This window comes from Lutjanus erythropterus, chromosome 10 (assembly GCF_056507025.1).
Source record: "Lutjanus erythropterus isolate fLutEry1 chromosome 10, fLutEry1.hap2, whole genome shotgun sequence".
Taxonomy (NCBI): Eukaryota; Metazoa; Chordata; class Actinopteri; order Lutjaniformes; family Lutjanidae; genus Lutjanus; species Lutjanus erythropterus.
In genome coordinates, this window is record NC_139326.1 from 27,308,302 (window position 1) to 27,328,165 (window position 19,864).

At 42.7% G+C, this 19,864-nt stretch overlaps 1 protein-coding gene across 3 annotated transcripts in view; it reads left to right on the plus strand.

Annotated features, from left to right (window-relative positions):
* The window catches only part of smtnb (smoothelin b), a 71,106-nt gene that overhangs the window by 39,283 nt on the left and 11,959 nt on the right, over window positions 1-19,864 (plus strand). For all 3 annotated transcript variants that reach the window (XM_084728864.1, XM_084728862.1, XM_084728863.1), the window contains 4 exons: window positions 2,552-3,243; window positions 5,302-5,353; window positions 6,703-7,320; window positions 10,856-10,929. In XM_084728864.1, the coding sequence (XP_084584990.1) occupies window positions 2,552-3,243; window positions 5,302-5,353; window positions 6,703-7,320; window positions 10,856-10,929 (1,436 nt within the window). The remainder of the gene's footprint in view (window positions 1-2,551; window positions 3,244-5,301; window positions 5,354-6,702; window positions 7,321-10,855; window positions 10,930-19,864) is intronic.

Genomic DNA, 19,864 nt, shown 5'->3' on the forward strand with positions numbered 1-19,864 from the left:
AACAAACTTAGCCTGCTACAGCCTCTGAATGACAGTGATGTTGGCCGAGGACACGGGCTGCGTCCTTGTGGAGTTTAAGGCAGGCAAGGCAGAGTCGAAAGACCAGTGTTGACCCGTTCAGAGCAACAACAAACATGAGCTCTCCTCGGGTCATTGCTTCAGTGTGAAAGACGCATAAAGAAAACCCTTGGTTGGCCTTTGTTTGTGCTCTATATATTGACTGGCAGCAGAGTGCACAAGTGCAGGCTGCTTTTGTAGCTATTTCAGAGGAAAAAGCAAGCCTCTCATTACCCAGTAGCAGTGGGGATTTTCCCAGAAATCTCTGCACAATGGACATGACAGCTTCCCAATGGCAAAAACATGAACAATAACGTGAGAGTTTGTAGAAGCAGCAGTGTGTTTTGGCTCTCACTTCAGTTACAGTTGGCCAGTAATTGAGTTTGGGTTGAGTGCATCATTAGATATAGACACTGCAGTCTAGTGGACCATTCACGGTGTCACATGTGAGAATGGCAACCAATTGTGTGTCATAATCACGTTTTCTATTCAGGCCCTATTACATAATCATCTGGTCTGTTTAATCAACCGCTTGCTGCCATTTATAAATTGATTGTGCACAATTTGGCATGCATCTTTTTTGGGATAAAAAAGGATCAGCTGCTGTAAAGGAAGCTGTGAATGTTGTGATTGATCCTGAAAGTTGAAAGAGATTTAACGCGGCTGCCGGTCAGACTGGAGTCCCTCTTTGATTTGGTTTGTAAATGACAGCCATGCATACTTGGTGAACCCCATTTGGTTGCAGAGTTGGTGCAAACACAGGTCACACTGAAGTGTTTTCATGCCTCAGTGTGTACATGAGATGTGGGAATCTGATCCAGTCTTGGTTTTGTCTGTTTTCGTTATCTGCGGTACCTACTCAGCCTCAGATATTCCATCAGTAGGAGCACCACGGGGTGTTGGAGGTAGAGATGATCACAGGGGGAGGATGTGGGCAACGCTGTGTTGTTTGGAGTGTGGTTTCCTGACGAGAGAAGGAGCAGTGAAGGAAGTACTTGTCCCAGTCTCTATTTCACCCCCACTTCCTCCTTGACTCCTTATACTTCCATACCACCTATAGTTGAGCCACATGCTCCCTCTCTTCTTAAGTTGTGACCACTCCTCCTCTGTTACGCACATCCACCAACACAATCTCACAAATCTTGATCAGGAACTGAGGCCAGTCTGGAGGAAATTCCTACATCCCCTCATGTCTCCACGTGCCTCCTCTCTGATCCTGAGCGATATTTTCTGGCCCGGCTTCTCATGGGGCCCCGGTGCCGCAGAAGTATTTCATTTCCATCATTTCAATCTCAAACTTCACCACCTACTGCTTCCTTTACTCACATACAATAACACCCTCTGCTCTTTGGAAGAATAGAAGTAACATGAGTCAGTTTTTGCTCTGAACTTCATCTGGGCCACATTTTGTTTTTGAAACAGAGGAGGGATAAAAAGCTGCTGCAGACCCTTTTGGCACCAAGTAAATAATCAATCACTAGAAAGAGTCAAAATCTAGTACCACCTACAGCAAAAGATTGGTATGGAATAATTTTGTAAAAATTTTAAATGGAAAAGTTGACCTTTTTGTTGAGGATCCAAAAAGAAAAATTCCACCAAACTGGAATAAATACAAGCAGACTCCACTAATGTTTTATACTCCTGTCTTATTCCTGATGAATAGCAGAAGTGTAAGCTTATAAATCTTTACTAGAATATGAGAAGGGCATTCATAAGGCAGTTAAACATATAACTGCTGAAGTGTACACAGGTATGTAGGCTGGTATGCAGGTGAATACTAGGGCTGTAACAAGTGATTATTTTGACTGATATTGCACTTACGATATGGTTTCCGATATTAGAGGGAATGATAATTTTTTGTAAAATCTTATAGCTCCGGGTTTACAGCTGCAGCCAATGCTGATTTGTCCTCCATGATTCTTATTTTCAAACATGTGTAGACTTTGTCCTCACCGCTGCAGAAGGCTCATCTCTGAATTTATAATCTGATTGCACAATGGTAAAAAAAAGTTGACGTTTTTTCAACTTGAAGTGTTCAGAGGGCTCCTGCAAAAATGTAAGGTGTTCTGAGCGTGTGAAATATGAGGCACCTGGTTCTTATTAGAGGTGTGCAAAGCGTTCACTGCCTATAGACAACAACTGCAAAAAGATGCCTCTCACTGCCAAAACTGTGCTCCGTGTAATTGCGGCCTAATTCTGTAAAATATGATGTGTAGTAACTTCCTTAATGTAGAATTTTGTCGCACATTTTCCCTTGGACAAATATTGTGCCATGTTGTGATTTTGATAAAATTTTGAGTCAGCCCTAGAGAATACTGATGTACATGTGTATAGTCTGAGGACGAAGCTTCAAATCACATGGACTGCAGCAGGAAACAGATTCTGTACACTCTGTGACACTGTCTATTCCTAATACATTTTTATTAAATCAGAAAAGCCACATGGTACAGTAAGGCCTTTATTGCTCACTTTTCATTCGTTTTTTCTGTTTCAGGCTCCAACTCAGGCATGGTGTTGGTTCTGGATCACCTGGTGAAGGATGACAGCTCTGGACCTCTGCTGATTCAGCCTCAGAGAGAGGCTGTGACCACAGAGCCTGACCTGGTCCTGTCCCAACGCCAAAGGTCCGACTCTTCAGCTTCAGATCGGAGTGTCACCTCGGTGCTTTCCAGGTCCAATCTGGATCCTATGTCCTCAGAGAAGAGTCTGGGCTCAGCCTACAGGGCCCGACTGGACTCTGGAGCCTCAGACAGGAGCCAGAGTCCCTCCCAGCGTGGTCGGCTCGACTCTGGGGCATCAGAGCGAAGTGTTGGCTCCCAGTCCTACGTCAGACAGAGACTGGGGTCAGATGTCTCTGACTCCGGCGTCAGACCCCGCTTCGGCTCTGAGGCTTCAGACAGCGTTGGTCTGTTGTCAAGGAAACGGACTGACTCAGGGACGTCTGACCAGAGTGTGAGCATGTCCTCTGAGGAGAGGGGTCCAGTGGAGGAGGTGGAGGTCGCCACGAGTGGTTCAACTTACAGCACAGATTCAGAAAGCGAGGGCAGAAGCCTCCAGGGTCAGTCCAACCAGGACCACATCGTTGACCAGGATCAGCCTGATGGCGCCATTTTATCTCGAAGAGATCCTGCAAATGGCCTGCTCAATGGCAACGCCAAGGGAAAAACTGACTTCCAGAAACAAAAGGTAGAGTATGCTGTCCCAGTCAGATGCATGCCTGTTATCTCTGAGTGCAATAAACAGACAGGTGACAAATTAAAGGAACAACCTGAATTAAAGTGTGGAAAAACAGACCAAATGCAGCTTCCATACAGGGCCACTGACTGCTTTGATGAGTATGAACATGATCAAATTACCATATCTAAAGTAAATGAAAAGAAGAAAACTGAAATTAAATTGTTTTTGTCTGCTACAGCGTTCATATCTGCTCTGTAAATCTTGAGTTCTCATTTGAGAAAAACACAGTATCCAAAAGGGAGAAATGCATATTTTATAATTTTTTGGTTTCATTGAGCCCCCTAGTTTTGTGTTGATTCTGTTAATAATTAATAAGTATTATTCCGACATAGCCAATCAAATCTTTTTATGAAGCAGTGAAGTCCCTGTTCTGTCATAGACAGAGCCAAACATCATACTGATCCAGTCTGCTACACAACACAAGAGCCACATAGTCTGAACAACAATCCACTTTTCTGCTAAAGTCTCCTTCTTATCTAACTTACAAACATGAAAACACGTCTAGTCCTGAACCTTACCTTGCTGAACAAGCTGCCAAACACAAAACAACAAACAACATTCACCAGGGAAAAGTACACTGCTAACGTCATTTGGCAAGCTAGATAGCTAATTAGATGCTGGCAGCTGCTGTCAGTCAAACACACACTCCTCCACACTGTTGAGACAGAAAGGACTATATCTGATACTTCCCCAAAGACTTTTTTTCTTTAGTTTTTTAACAATAGAAAACTATTAATGCTAATTTATTTATTTATTCATTTATTTATTTTGATTTGGGTAAGCATGCATCTCCATATTAACCAAACTATTTAATTTTGGTTTAGGTACATTACTAAACTTGGATTTAATAAACATAGATTATTTTTTAATTGTGCAACAGCTGCTTAATTTTAAATTTGGTTAATTTTGTTGGTGCAACACCAAGATTTTGGACTTATTTACACAGCTTTGTCCATTGTCTTTGTAAAAACACCAAGTGAGGTGAATGTTTTCAGAAGAATAGTGTTCATTCCTCCAGTGTAGAGACAAAGAATTGTAGAATCTGTGCCAAGGGGCTCTCAATATTGTTTTTCTCTTAGTTATCACCGATCTGTGTCTCTTCACACAGTTTGAACCAGCTGAAAAGCAGCATTAATACAGTGATCATCATAAGTGCACCACTAGAGTGGGCTGTGGAGCTACAGAGCCACGATCACGTGCACCAGCAGTCCAAGCGCTCCCTGTCTTCTTTCCATTTCATTATTATCTCTGACAAGAAAGCAAAGACGCTCCATTCTTCAGTGACACCCAGGTCCCATCGGCATCCATAAACACAGCACGCTGAGCTCCTATTAGGTGCTGTTTAACTTCTGTTGCTTGGCTACACAAACAAACTGTGCACCTGAGCGTCTCTGCTTCACCTCAGCGGCGTGCGTGTCAGCCTCACCTGCTGTCAGAGAGGGATAGACAGCGTTACGGGCCAGAGGTTCTGTCTCTCTTCATCCCAGAGTACAGAGAACACACAAACACACACCGAGCTGCTGCTGCAGTTTCAACACTCACTGTTAAACAACGTCTCCGTCTTGGGGGCTCAGGTCACCATGACGCCATCATGTCACTCCTCTAAATGTGTTTATCCAAGGCTGGCCCCGGACTTCTTTTATTGTTCCCCGCAAGATACGCTCATGCTCAGTCTCCTGAGAGTAATGTAAACACTCTGGGGCCCATCATGGCCCCACTGCCAAAAAAAGAACAGAGGCCCGCTGCTTCACTCCAAACACAAATGTTACATAATGAAAACACCACCGGTCCTTGCTGTATTTAGGATTGTGTAGATCTGTGTGTATAGTGTCTTCACAGCCATATATACATACTGTAGCCCCTCATGAATGTGCATTGCTGCCCAGTTAAACACGGAGCTGTTGAGCATAACAGCTGTGTGGTTGTCAGTCCAGACACAGTGCATGTTTAACCCTTAATTGTTCTGTTTCTGATTGTCATGTTTCTTTCTTTTTTCTCTGTTTTTAGATAACAGTTAACAGCGATCTGCCCCTCACTCATGGCAAAGCAAAGGATTCTGGTAAGAAACTAGTCCAACTCTTTGTTCTGAGTTGATTTATCAATAGGAAATCCACAAACATCAACAATTTCAATAATCTTTTAAGACATCAGGGAAAGAAATTCAGACTTTCATCATTTCCAACTTCTTAATTGTGAGGATTTGCTGCATCTCTCTCTTTAAAAATCTTTGTTAATTAAATATTTTTGGCATATATAATTTGACATTTTATGTAAGGCATAATGTACAGTGACCAGGTCATCATTGCCAAATAAACCCTGACAGAACTCAATAATCTAGTAATGTATAACATTTGCCGAATTCATAAGAGGGCCCAAATAATTACAAATTTGTCAGACAGTGTTTGTTGAATTTATCGTAACTCAACAATTTTCAGAATTGCACAAATCCTCAAGGGAGTCTGGGATATTGCGGTTACTAGTTCAATGGTGAAATCAGTTAGAACAGATGGTGTGCTAACATCTGCTCATCTGTTTTATCTGAACAACCATTTATGTCCTCTGTTATTTCTCTCAGAGTTGACAGTTGTGCTGGCTGTACAGCTCTAGTAATTTTCTTACCTCGCTGCAAGATGAAATTGTCTTTTCTTTTCCTTTCCCACATAAATGTGCATCGCTTAAACCAGGCATAATTAAGAAGAGGCTTAAGTTTGGTTGGTGCAACCAATGTCATGTCCACTCTACAGACAAAGACCAACTTAGCAGTTAGGACCAGGCTTAGTAAAGACCAGTTGGTGCAGTCCTCTCCAGATGGTTTATAGCCGGTAGGACTTCAGTATATGGAGTCAATCACAGGCAGTAGTGTGACTGTACAGAGCCAGTCACAGGAGAAAGTGCATGATATAACATACATCATTTTTTTCTCTCTCTACCAGACGCTGCTTTCTGCCGTGTCCACTGTACTATAAACTGTGGTTTTCCTCCCGAGCAGCACATCTTTTTTTTCTTTGTTAGGATGACCTCAGTGAATATCTTCTCCTCTAATCACTAGTGTCTTTTTTCCGTTGGAGAGTCTGTGCCAAATAAAGAGCTTTGTACACATTATCTGACAGTATTAAGGATCAGAGAGTGAAAAAATACCCCTGAGTGGAAGAAACATGTCCTGAAAAGTCCACGAAATAGGAACTGAAAGACAGTGAGACGGGGGAGGTTAAGTCAAGCAAAATAAAGGGGCTGGAACAAAAACCTTAGAGAGAGGAGGAAAAGAGGAATGGGATTTGTAGAGGGGCTTTTGATGTGGAGGAGGAGAAGATGAGAGACTATAAGTGTGCTAAATTCAGCCTAAACAGTGAAGGGGCTCTGAATGTTTTGCTCTGTTTTCACCTCCCCTCCTGAATTATGTCTTCACAGCACCTGAGAAGAAAGATGTCGTATTGGAACAATTCAACCGTACCAACTCTGTACGTGACCGCATGCGTAAGTTCACAGAGCCCAGCCAGAGCCCGAGCATCCCCACTCTGAAGAAAGCTCCTCTGAGGAATGGGACCACCTTTGGTAGCAGCAGCAGCAGCAGCAGTGGTCTGACAAATCTCTCCAGAGCTACTGAGCTGTTTACACACACAGCAGCAGCATCCCTCAGCACATCTGGAGACAGGCCATCCAGGCCACATGTGGACTCCCACACCTCTGCCGCATCCCAGAGTCAAGCTACACCTCAGCCAAGAGGCGGGGCCAACAAACCTCTGTCTGCAGCTGGCCAATTGCAGAACTCCGTGGGTGGGACGAGACATCCAGCTGAAAAAGATGTGCACGCCTCCAGTAACTCAGAGGAAGACAGGACCCCAGGGAGAGCAGCTGGACAGCAGGTCACCCAGGGAGAGGAAGACCCGGACATGAAGACTTTCCTCACCATCGAGATCAAGGATGGACGCACCACCACCTCCTCCACGTCCTCTCCGAGGGGAAACATCGTCCCCATCACCAACATGACCCCACGCATCAACGCTAATGCTCTGGGACAGAGAGGAGGTAGGAGCACCAGCCGTACAGCTCTCAATCTCAAATAATGAGCTTAACATGATGCAGTATTTTACAAAGCATTAAATCTTTTTCAGTAATTTCTTTTTTGTTTAACCACTTAATTCCTCCTGCTTTTTAGATTGATTTTATTGACCTTTAAAGCTCTCTGTGGAGTTTAGAGTCTAGTTGTTAACTATTAGATAATTATCAACTATTTTGATAGTAAGAAATAATAATAATAAGTAAGAAAGGTCAAAATTCTCTGATTCCAACATCTTAAATTTGACTGTTTGCTGGTTTCATTGCTCGTCTGTGACAGTAAACTGAACATATGTGGGTTGTGGGCAAAACAAGACTTTTGAGGACGTCATCTTGAGGTTTGGGAAGCACTGAGCAACATTTTTCACCACTTTCTGACTTTTTTAGGACAAGCAACTAATCGATTGATTGAGAAAATAATCAACAGATTAATGAATAATGAAAATAAAAGGCAGTATTTTCCAAAGTATTGATTCAGGAACTCCTGTTTCTTTGCTCATTTAATCACCTGATACATCATGCTTTTTAGGTGAAACTTGATTTTATTGACCTTTATAGCTCTCTGTGGAGTTTAGAGATGCAACAGTTGGTCAGGTAAAAAAAAAAAATCAATGAATTGACAAATTAATAAAATATGTCAAATTAATCATTTATTAAATGTTTTCAGTAAGTTTTTGAGAAAAAAATCAAATTCTCCGATTTTGGTTTCTTAAATGCAAATATTTTGAGGTTTCTTTAGTCTTCCATGACATTAAACTGAATATCTTTGGGTTGAGGACAAACAAGATGTTTGAGGACATTGCCATGGGGTTTGATCAAATGCAGCCCAAATGCAGTACTATTTAGGTGAATTTTAATTAGACTGACCCTTTAAAGCTCTCTGTGGAGTTGGTACATTATGCAAAGCTGCAGCCCACTCTTAATTTAGCGCAGCGTACCGTACTGTGTGTCTTTCCTTGCTAATATCAACCCCCTTAGATCACAATGGAATCCCAGCGACTGTGGGAGGTGACCGGCACCAAGGAATCGGTCACCAGTGGGACGATGACAATGGTTTTTGTGAGCACATGGATGAATGGGGAGAGAATATGAAGCAGCATGGTTGTACTGAGGGGTATTTGTTATAGAGTGGGCATGTTGCTGTAGAGTGGAGGGGGTGAGGTCAGTAGTAGCAGAGAGTATATTGGGACAGAAGAAAGAACAACTGGCTGTCTCAAACCAGACTGAATAGTACTACTGTTACAGTGCAATTGAGTAAGCCTGCGAGCCCACGCAGGACAGTGTAGATATTTTCTGTCTCCCAGTGATCTGAAACAATACACACTTACTTTCATCATTCAATGACTTCTATTACAACATTAGTATAAAAAATATTCAGTGTTCAATACCTCTATCGATATCACAGCAAAAAGTTGCTCCATGCAACACTTTCAGATATTCTGTGTTCAGTGGCAAAGAAACCATAACTCATGATAGAACAGCTCCGAGTGAACATGTGAAACAATTGTAGAATAGAGGAAGAGCAGAGAGATGACAGCCGCAGGTCTGACCTCCTGACCGTGAGTTCATGGATAGCATCTTGACCCCAAAGGTGTCCCGTGAAGATGACTTTAACAGAGAAAAATAATGAGGATTAGGATTAGTCAAATAATCAGTTAGTCAAAAGAAAATGAGTTGCCCGTTATTTTGATGATCAGTATCCTTTTAGAAATTTTTCAAGCAAAAATATCAAATATTTTCTGGTTCCAGCATCTTAAATGTGAGGATTTGCTGCTTTTCATTGTTATTTATGACAGTAAATGAAGTCTTTGGGTTTCATACCATTGGTTGGACAAAAGAAGCAACTTAAAGATGCCGCTTTGGGCTCTGGGAAATTATAATGAGCATTATTCACAATTCCTTTATATTTTGTAGACAAAATGATTAATTGAGTAATCATACAGTACAATTTGTAGATTAATTAATGAAGAAAATATTGGTTTGTTGAGGCTCTGTGAGTGACTCTTTGTGATGTCACAACAAAAAATAAAATATGTAGCATTTTGTATGGGTACATACAGACAGTGCAAGTTTCTATATTGTCATATTATTAAAAGCCATATGTAGCAGTGAGCCGGTCTCCTAAAAACACAGAGTTCCTCTAATGTAATGTACAGCATTGTACATAGTGCAAACAGAATCAGCAGGGATTCATTAATTACATGAAACAAAAACACAAATCGCAGGAATCTCAGTGCGTTTCAGAAGCAAAGCTGCTGCAGCTGCTGTTACGTTCCTCTGTCCAAACAAGACGTCTTAAATTTCAGCTCTTTCCAGCAACCGGGACCTCCAACCCAAACAGTTTATTCAAGACTTGAGCTGGACCTGTACAATTACAGCCTCCTCACCTCTTCCACATTGGCAGCCCCACTGGACTCCTTCATGAGGGTCGCACGGTTGCTTTTCAGCTCAATTTGCTTTAATGGATTTTGGCTCTTTTTTGGGAACCTTCCTGTCTCCCGCTGACTAAAGGCAGGCTTGGATTTCTCTCAAAAGCACCAACCAAAAACCTTAAATGTATGCACTGTATGCGCTGTGCTGGTGTGCATCAATTATGTATTTTACGGTATAGCTGTTGTGCATGTATGTGGAGTGAATGGGTTGGGGGGGTACATGTGTGTACTCCTGCAGGCAAACAGATGAAGAGGGCTGTTTACATTAAAGGTGCCGTCATTTACATTTTCTCACTCGTCTCTAGTTGGATGTGAGTCCATGTTGTTTATGACACCGTGGCAGCTTATGTAACAGACTAATGGCTGCCACCAACATTGCAAGACCATGCACACATCTCAGCTGTACACATGCATAATGTATGGATGGCCAGGACCTTACTTGGCCTTCTGGAGATTGTTCTTGTTCAACACACAGCTGCTGAAAATTTTTACCTGAGTTTAAAGGGATAGTTAAGATTATTTGATGTGGGGTTGTATGAGGCACTTATTCATAGTCCGTGTATTAACTACAGTTAATGGGGGTCAGCACACGACCAGCAAAGAGGGGCATCAGCACAGAAGTTAAGCAATGAACTGCTGTAAATGTGGTCAGCTACAAAACATATTTTAGCCACTTAAAAAAGGTCCAACCTAAAAACAACCAATGTCAGTTAAGGTGTACTCTATATTTAGAATATTTTCACTGCTGTACTTTGCCATCAAACAGCCTCTTCTGTGTGGAAACCACCATTATATAAGACAAATATCGCTCTCTCCAAACCAACCAAACTCTTTAGTCAAAATCATTAAATTTACGCTGCAGAATTTGGTTTTAAGATTGATTTTAAGCAACTAAAAAACCCCTCTCTGCTTCTCTGAAATGGGAGCATGTCAGCCAGCATCTGCTGTAGCTAATACACTAATAATCGATAAATACCTCATACAACCCCTCATCAAATAATCCAAACTATCCTCTTTAACAATCAATACTGAAAATCTTTGTAAATTTGTGTGTTTTGTTCTTTCTGTTTCAGAGTTGACCCTTGGCCTCAGAGCAACGCCATTCAAGATCTCCTCATCCAGCCTCTCCTCAGGATCCTCCATCAAGGTACAGTCTGCATTCGCAAATTACTTTTTGGAACATCGAGTCTCCACAGAATCGTGACTGTCAAGCATGCATTAAAACACATTCCCTGTTCCTTCCAATTACAGATTAACGTTTTGTTTTCATCCACTATTTCAGACCACACTGACTCAATTGAATTACTCCGTGTTTTTTCTGCGTTCCTATCACGGCAATCACCTATAAAGGCCTGAAAAGCAAGTGAGCCGGGACAGTGAAAGACAGACAGAGTGTGAGAAAAAGAGGGAGAGGAGGGAAGAGCAGTGTTTATCAAACACAGAGTGGGTAGCCAGTCACATCTGTCCTTGTAGGGTATGTGAAGGAGAGCGAGGGAGAGGGAGGTGCTCGGGGCATTCCTTGTTTTTCCTCTGCAGACCATGCCCATTGAGATTTATCTGGGAAATGTTTCCTAAATCACACCTGTCTGTCTTTATGCACATGAATTACTGTCCATCTCCATTAGAACACATGTTGACACAAGCTCTTCATCACGTCTTGTCTCTTGGGGCTGGAAGCCAAAGATGCAACTCTCCCCTCTTAATTTATACACTCTAATAGGCTGAAAGAGTCTTACTGATGGTGGAAAGTGACTGCTGTCAGAAGGAGCCTCCCTCCTCTCAGTGACCTCTGGGGTTAGGAAAAATGGCTGAACTCCCGTTTGCTTCATTCCTTCACCTCCTTGCTCCTCCATGAAAGGAAGTGTCCTCATGAATGGAGACTGGGGGATTGAGAGGAGAAGTGGTGTCCTGTTTACTCTTTAATGGCCGTGTATTCAACCCCCTGTGCGGAGAGCAACGGTAATCTGGTTACGGGATCAGGGAACTGGTTAATTAGGGCCATGGGAGGAGGCTCCGCAAGGCTACAGGATGGATTTAAGGTGTTGGAATGAGACTGTCTTCATCAGTTAGGCCCCTGTTGAGGCACACAGACACAGGGGCAGGTACGAACAAAGACACCACAGCAGAGTCTGTCTTGTAGAGAAGGGATTTAGCAGGAAGAGGACAGACACTCTGCAGGAGATGAGGTTTATACTTGTCTGAGCTGAATGATGTTGCAACATTACCGTAACAGCATGCAGGTAATGTCTTTTTGTGAGTGCTAACGTGTTTGATGTTACTAAATATTGCCTTAAATATGCCTACTGTATTCTTAAAAAACAGTTGTGTAATATAGATTTTCTGTGTTGTTGTAATTAAATTTGATATTGGAGCAGGTAAGGCTAAAGGCTGTAGTTGCATGTGTTTTCCAAAAGCATCAGTTAGGTCACCTGCAGGCATCTGTTTGCAAGAAAATGTCTCCCCCAAGACAACACTGTCTTGGCAAGAATGAGTTAGGCTGATATTTCAACTGCTTCTGCTGGATTTGCTCAAGTTTTACCATCTGAGCCTGAGTGACTTGGCTAATGAGATTTAGCCTCAGACACTGTCGACCCGGGGGGGCCGTTTGGTTACCTTCAGACTGATCCAGAGACCACCTGGTGTATGACTTTCCCTGGATAATTCGAAGTCCAAGGTTGTGTGAGAGGAGGGGACATGAGGTACCTACTGATAATCAGAGTATTACCTATAGTAGATGTCAGTTGACAGTTTGAAGAAGCAGAGAGGAGTACTGCTTTACTGCTTTACTTTGCCAGCGATATTAGGCATCGGAAAAGGCTCACAGCAAGGTAAAGCAGTGAAAATATTCCAAAAAACAGCATATTCTTAAACTTATGATTTTGTGAAGTGGCTAAAATACATTTTCTACTGACCCCGTTCACAGCAGTACATTGCTGAGCTTCTTTGCTGGTACTCCTGCTGCTTCTCCAAACCGGGGGGCGTAGCGACTGCCATCTACTGTAGGTAACATACTGACTATGGACAAGTACCTCATACAATAATCAGAACTATTCCTTTAAAGTTGCTTAAATAAATACCTTTTTCATGTTGGTGCATATGTTCATTATAGGAGGAAAAGTGTGTGGATATAAAGGCAGTATGCAGTGCAAGATGAGTTTTAATAAGCTCTTCCTGTTTAGTGTTGTTGATTGTTGTTTATTGACCACAGTTGTTCCTGTCAGGGACTCTGATCTGTTTGGGTGGTCCTGGCTTCTCTTTGGTGGTCTAACTTCAGCACTCATAACCTCCACTATTTCCTTGGTCGTATTTTTTTTAATTCCAATAAAACATGTTGATGCTGATACCATCAGTTCTGGCAGTGGCTTACAAGCCATCCAGAGTCAACAGGGAGAGACATTTTAGATTAAATAAATAGTGGAAAGAGTCCAAAACAATTAAAGTTATTTATTTTGAAAGCAAGATTAAGATGACATTAAGACGCTCGCAGTGTTGTGATGAGAGTTAATTTCAGACAGGTGAGACCAGCAGCTTGTCCTTCTCTGAGTGATCACAGCTGCTCTTGTTCATCTCAGCTGTCGGTCCATGCCAACCACTGCACTCAGCCTTGAACACAAACATAAATAATGCCTCCGCTTTATTACCAGGGTGATGACAGGACAGTCGGTCTCTTTCCTGTAGTCATAGAGATTACCACTGCCAAGCTCTTGGTCATGCGGGTAAAGCCCTGCTGCGTGAACACGGACACACAGGCCCACAGTCAGTGACAGATTGTCTCACTGTCACACAGACTCCATTGTTAACATACTGCTGATCCACGCCACAGGCTGGTTACCCAGCCAGTTCACGTGTGTCACAGATTTGAGCCTGCAGAGCGGAGTGCTGCAACTAATGATTATTTTCATTATCAATTAATCTGTCTATGATTTTCTTGATTAATTGATGAGTTTGTCCATGAAATGTCAGACAATTTTGATCAGTGTTTCCCAAATCCTTAGGTAGCATCCTCAACCCAAAGATATTCAGTTTACTGACATAAAGGACTAAAGAAACCAAACAATTAACGCATATAAGAAGCTGATATCAGGAAATTTGGACATTTCTTCTTTACAAGTGACTAACCAATTAATTAACTATTAAAATAATTGGTAATTAATTTAATAGTAATAATGAATCACTTAATCAACTAATTGTTTCAGCTCTGGTGCCAAGTGGGGAGAAAAGGTGCAAGACAATCTAATGTATGGGTGAACGATTTCAAAACCAATGTGTTTTATTCATGATATTTTATTTCCGTCTTAGATTTGGGGTTCCTTGAGATTTTTCCCTCTTTGCTATATCTGTTTAGACTGCAATCTCAGCATTGTTTCATTTATGAGCTCTTTTGGAAGCTACACTACATTATTTTTGGAAATGCAAATAGCAGCAGAGGTTTCACAATAGCCACAGACGCTGTCACATATAATTTAATCCGATTCACACTACTACTTCAGAACTACAGACCTAAATATGTGCAGAAAATTGTTGTGTATGTGTGTGTGCTTTCTAGTCTTTTTATTTGTCCTGCCCCTTGTCTTTACTGTGGGTAAAGTGCTTTAGTGCTTTGATGCATGGTAAGACTAGAGCCATGTCCTTCTTGGGTTTTGACCCACTTTCCCTGCTGCCAGTCACATTTCTCTCCTCTCTCCCTCGAGGCCAGATTCTTCCTGGGAACCGCTCTGCTTACCTGTAAATCCCAGAAGAGACCACTGCTGCCCTTTACCACAGTGTTCCCCGCTAAATGGCAGTCATGAGTTTTTTTTTTATCTTAGATCATTAATGCACTTTGTTTATAAAAAAAATTGGTTATACAGTCACAGTAGTTAATTGTTATGGTAGAGTTATTTACAGTTAAAATCAGTTTAAAGGGGTGTTTCTGATTATTTGAATGAGGTACTTATTGATAGTCAGTGTATTACCTTCAGTAGACAGAGGTCAGCATGCCCCTTGTTTGGAGAAGCAGAAGGAGCATGGAAGCTAAACAGAGTAATGTAGTGGACAGGATCAGCAACAAAAGGCATTTTAGCTACTTAAAAAGCTCCACCTAAATAAAATCTATATCTATATTTAGAATATTTTCACTGTTTAACTTTGCTGTCAGACAGACTTTTCCAACGGAAAACCACCATTATACAAGCCAAATATTGCTCTTTTGAAATCCCACCAACCTCTGATGAATCTGAATTATCCTTTTAAAACACGTAAGTCACACAATAAAAAACAAACTAACCAATCAAGGCAGCAGTAGACTAGTAACGCCTGTGTTCTGCAAGGTAATATTACTGATTTCACCCATGGAGTCTGGTTGAGTGAGAGTCACATTTGGCTTATACAACGGCTGTTTTCTGTCTGATGGCAAGATAAAGTTTTAAAATACTCATATGAAACTACACGCATAATGCTTGTGATGTCAATGTCATCAAGAATTACAGGTTTATCATATTTTGTCATGTTTAGCTTTATGCATGCTGCATTCGGAAATACAGTATGTACAGTACCATTTCTCTGTCGATGAATCTTTAGTAGGCATTTACAAGATGCACTTGAGCATTTTACACCATGAGCAACATACACACACAGACTTCTGTCAGTGCTCTCGGGGAGCTCTTAATTTAACACAAAAGCACTTGAAGCATCCACATAAGCAGCAGCTGGGCCCCTGCTCACAGCCGGAAAGCCTAAAACAAAATCTTGGAAGGGGCTGTGGTGTCCTTCCTAACATCCTTGCCCATAGCCATGCTGTGGAGAACTGGGCCCCAGTTCACCCTCACTAAACACTTTGTCCTTCATGGACTGATCTTCCCTCTGGAGGTCTGCCTTGAATCACAGTCATGCAACACAACTGACCTGATTAGTCATGACTCAGTTACATTTTGTCAGAAAGCCATTTGAAGAGGAGTGAAACACTAACATATAATAACTGTACTCAGCCCAGGCCTAGAGCCACATCTAAACCCCCGTTGCCTGCCAATCGAGGTGTGAAGGACAAGGGCTCTAAATAAAAGGAAAGTTGAATGAGGGAGGGGTGGGTTTTCTGAACTGTTGCCACTACCATTCCCCCTCTGGCCTCCACCAGTGCCCCAGGACTGACTGACTTACTGGCTCAGTGGAATAATGGCAGGGCAGGAGATAAATACACATGTCCCCAGCACCTGGAAATAAGGGGGTGGGGCTATTGCTGCCTGGGAAACGGGATTCCTTGCATGCTCATTGGCTGTCAGGGTGTCGGCTGGTAAAGAGGGGAGATTTGTTGGGGGTATAAAGAACAGGCATTATTTTGAAAAGTCTCAACGGACAGAGAGGGCCAGAGATCCTGCACCCCAACTCAAGTTTTTGGGGCACTTAAGTGGATTTAAACTAACATTGGCTGGAGTAACATTGAGTTGAACAGGTCTAGCTATGCCTGGAGTGAACCTGGACTTCCTCCCAGCCTCAGAGGCTCCAGAGGCTTTAGGCAGCCCAGATAGTGCTTGTGCCGAGTCCGGCCTTGAGGAGGTGATCGGTAATCTGCTTGCCCAAGAAGAGATAGAAGATGAAGACGAGCAGTTTTGCAAGAGTAAATTTGAGTTGACACTACGCTGTGCAGTGGGGGAGATGCACAGTGACCTGCAGGCCTTTGGAAAGCGGGTGGACGCCCGTCTGGAGGCAGCAGCAGCTCAGGTGGCTCCTCTGGCTGAGGCCTTTGCCAGGTTGGAGGAGGAGAACCGGATGCTGAGGATTCAACAAGAAAGGCTGGTGAGGCAAGTGGAGGTCCTGTGCCAGGTGATAGGGCTGCCTGATCCCTTACTACATGTGGCGCCGAGCAAGGAAAGCTTACCTTCGATTCCATGTGAAACCAACGCTCCATCCAGTGATCCTCCAGTTTCATCCAGTGATCCTCCAACCTGCACACCCCAAGACACTGCAGTTGACGCACAATGTGATACTTGTATTCATCAAGATTCTCCATCCAGTCATTGTCCAACTTCATCCAAGGATTTTCCAATATTTTCCAGTGACCCTCAAGCTTGCAAACCTCAGGACGCTGCACTTGAAACACCACATGATGCTTCTTCCTGCACTCCCCAAGGTTTTCCATCCATTGCACCCCAGGATACACCAGATAGCCCTCTTCTGGATACTTTATCACCCCAGGAACCTATATCATGCTCCCAGGACTTAACGGAGACAAGCACAACTCAGGATTCAGGGCCTTCACCTGTCCCTCACCCGCCGACCTTTGCAACCCGTCGCTCCCTCTCTGCTCCCTCTCTGATGGCAAACATTTCTTATGACAACAGCACGGTACTGCTCTCTGTTAATGGTTCTGATCATGACCCCTTTTAATTCAGATAAGCTACATGAAGAATGGGAATGCCTTTTGTTCCAGTGTTTACAATACCTGTGGATCAGCTGGCCATGACTTTTATGTGCCTCTCTTTGTTCTGCTCACGTACTTGTTGACCCCCCTGTACTGTTCCATCGCTCATAGCTTTCCATTGGTTTTAATCTCACATTATGTTCTCACTTCATTTTAAGAAAGGCCTGACTACCATCAGCTGTCAGTCAGTTTTGACAGATTGTGTTTATGTGGAGGACTTCACTGCGATCTGTCACGGAGGTATTCTAATCCTCTAACAGCATGTGTTTCTGATCTTGTCCTGGCCAGCGCTCGTGTGTGTCTGCATGCAAGTGTTCTCTTGAGTGGATACACTTCCTGGCTGGTGGAGCAAAAAGTGACCACGTCTTAGTAGTCACAATGGCCATGGCCTTAAGTTACATAAAAGCATCTATAATGTTCACTTTGGCAGAAAAATCACGGTTTTCAATTAGTTTTCTTTTTTGCCTGGCTTCAGAGCAAGAGGTCTGACATTCCCATTACAGAGATTAATGCAGTGTCATGACATAACCACTTGGCCATCATCTTTATCCTTGTCTGGTCTGTGCACTAAAGAGATCCCATGAAAATGTATGTGTTGGTGACATTTTGAGGGATACTGAGTATTTACAGTATTATCTTCAGTTATTCAACAGCCGGAGTTCATTTTTTGCCAATCATCTGCTCCATTAAAGGTGATGGACTTCTCCTAAATGTCCCTTGGGCAGACAGATGATTGTGATAACGAGGCTTGACCTTATCTGGCCATTTTCACTGTGCCTTTGTGCATAAAATCTGTACAATATGAGCCCATTTCTCACGTGATTTTTGAGTTGCACAACTTTTAGAGTTGGACCAAATTCCAGTTTTGTTGGGCATTGTTTGCCACGCAGTATTTGTGCCTTGTTAACATTATTGCTAACAAATAAGCTTCTACCTGCTTTAGAGCTTTCAACTGGATCTTTATTGACAATTGTGAATAGCCAGAAAAAGTCCACAGGAGCCAACTATTGACTTAAATAGAGATGGATGGCTGATCACTGCTTCCTCCAACTGTATAAATATGAATAAAAAATATCCTGGTACAAGTGGAGCCAGAGTCTGCGCAGTAAGCAAGGCTGGAGTGAGAAAATCCTGACTCAACATGACATAGCTATCAGTCATAAGTGTTGTTTTAGTCTGGCCCATGTCACATCTGCTGGAAGACGTGGAATTTATGACCTATACTGCAGCCAGCCACCCGGGGGCGATAAATGTTTTGCTTCGCTTTAGGGGAGCTGTCATGTTGTCCATCTCTTTATATGTCAGTAGGACCAATGGGCCGTTTTATTTTCTATTTTACGTTTTCATTGTGAGCTCTGAGATTGTAGCTGGATGATTAGACCGTACTGTGTAAGCACATAATCATGAGTTATTGCTTTACACCGCAGACGTTTACACGTAGAGTAGGATTTGGAATTAATCACATTTCTAAAGTCATACACTATATGTCAAGTTTAAGGGGTGAATCAGACACTTTCCAAAGGGAGTATAGGTCTTCTCCCATTAGAAACTAAACAAAAAGACCATTTTTACTCCATAGTGACTCAGATGCTGAGGAGTATACTGAAGATGAATTAAACATGACTCGAGAACTAAGGTTATCTGGGATTTTCTCACCCCACACACATCCCCACCCATTGCCTGACTCAGAGGCCTTGTTTGGCTGTGTTGTGTCCCAAAACATTCCTCGTCGGTCAAGTGCCTCTCAGTCCAGTCTGTCCCATGTCCAGAAAAGTCTTAAAACTAGTGACCACCCGTGATGACACAGCGCTGCTGTGGCTGTGCTGGACATTGTCCTTCCCTGGTTGAGACCTGGCCTGGCTGGGGCCCACAGGGAGGCGGAGAACCGGGCAGCTGTGGATAGGGACGGGGCCAGCTGTCTGAGCTATATCTGTACCAAGACTGAGTTACAACAAAAGCATTGAGGCCACAGCTAGAGCCCATAGTCTGCCACAGGCATTCAGCACCATATGAAAACTTTAGAGGTGTTTTCTCTAGGATTTATGGTCACTCAGAATATTCTGGTAGATAGCCAGCTTTACTTTAATGACCTATAATGGTATATTTGTTCTTATGGCACTCTGCTCTTGTGAGCAGGCTCCTTTGCTTTCTACTTATCCTCCTATGCTCACCACTCCAACCATAAAGGATGGCTTTTTCCTCAGAGTTTATGTCTGCTAATGCATTGTTCCTCTCTGTCAGCCTCAGTGGTACCGTACCTGTCACATAAACTCTCAGTTCGCAGCAGCTCAGTATCATTTAGACACTCAGTGTGTCAGTCACACTCCATCAACTACATTAACAGTAACTTGGCAGGGTTGCTCTCACTCTCATGTGCTTACTGTCACACTCTCCATGGAGAGTTGCTGGAAGGCAGAGGGAATGGAAGAAATGATGAGATATGGTGAGAGGGCATGCTTGGTACAAAAAGAGATTATTAGAGAGAGCCTACCTCACACACTCAGCCCTATTATGGCTGCAGTGTGTTTAACAAAAATCCTCTTGTGCTTATTACTTTCCAAATGTCAGCAGGCTTCAGTTATGATTGTCCTGGTTTCATAAGTGGACAATTTAAAGAGACAGTTCACCCCAAAATAAAAAAACAACAACTTTTCCTCTTACCTGTAGTACTGTCTATGACTCAAGA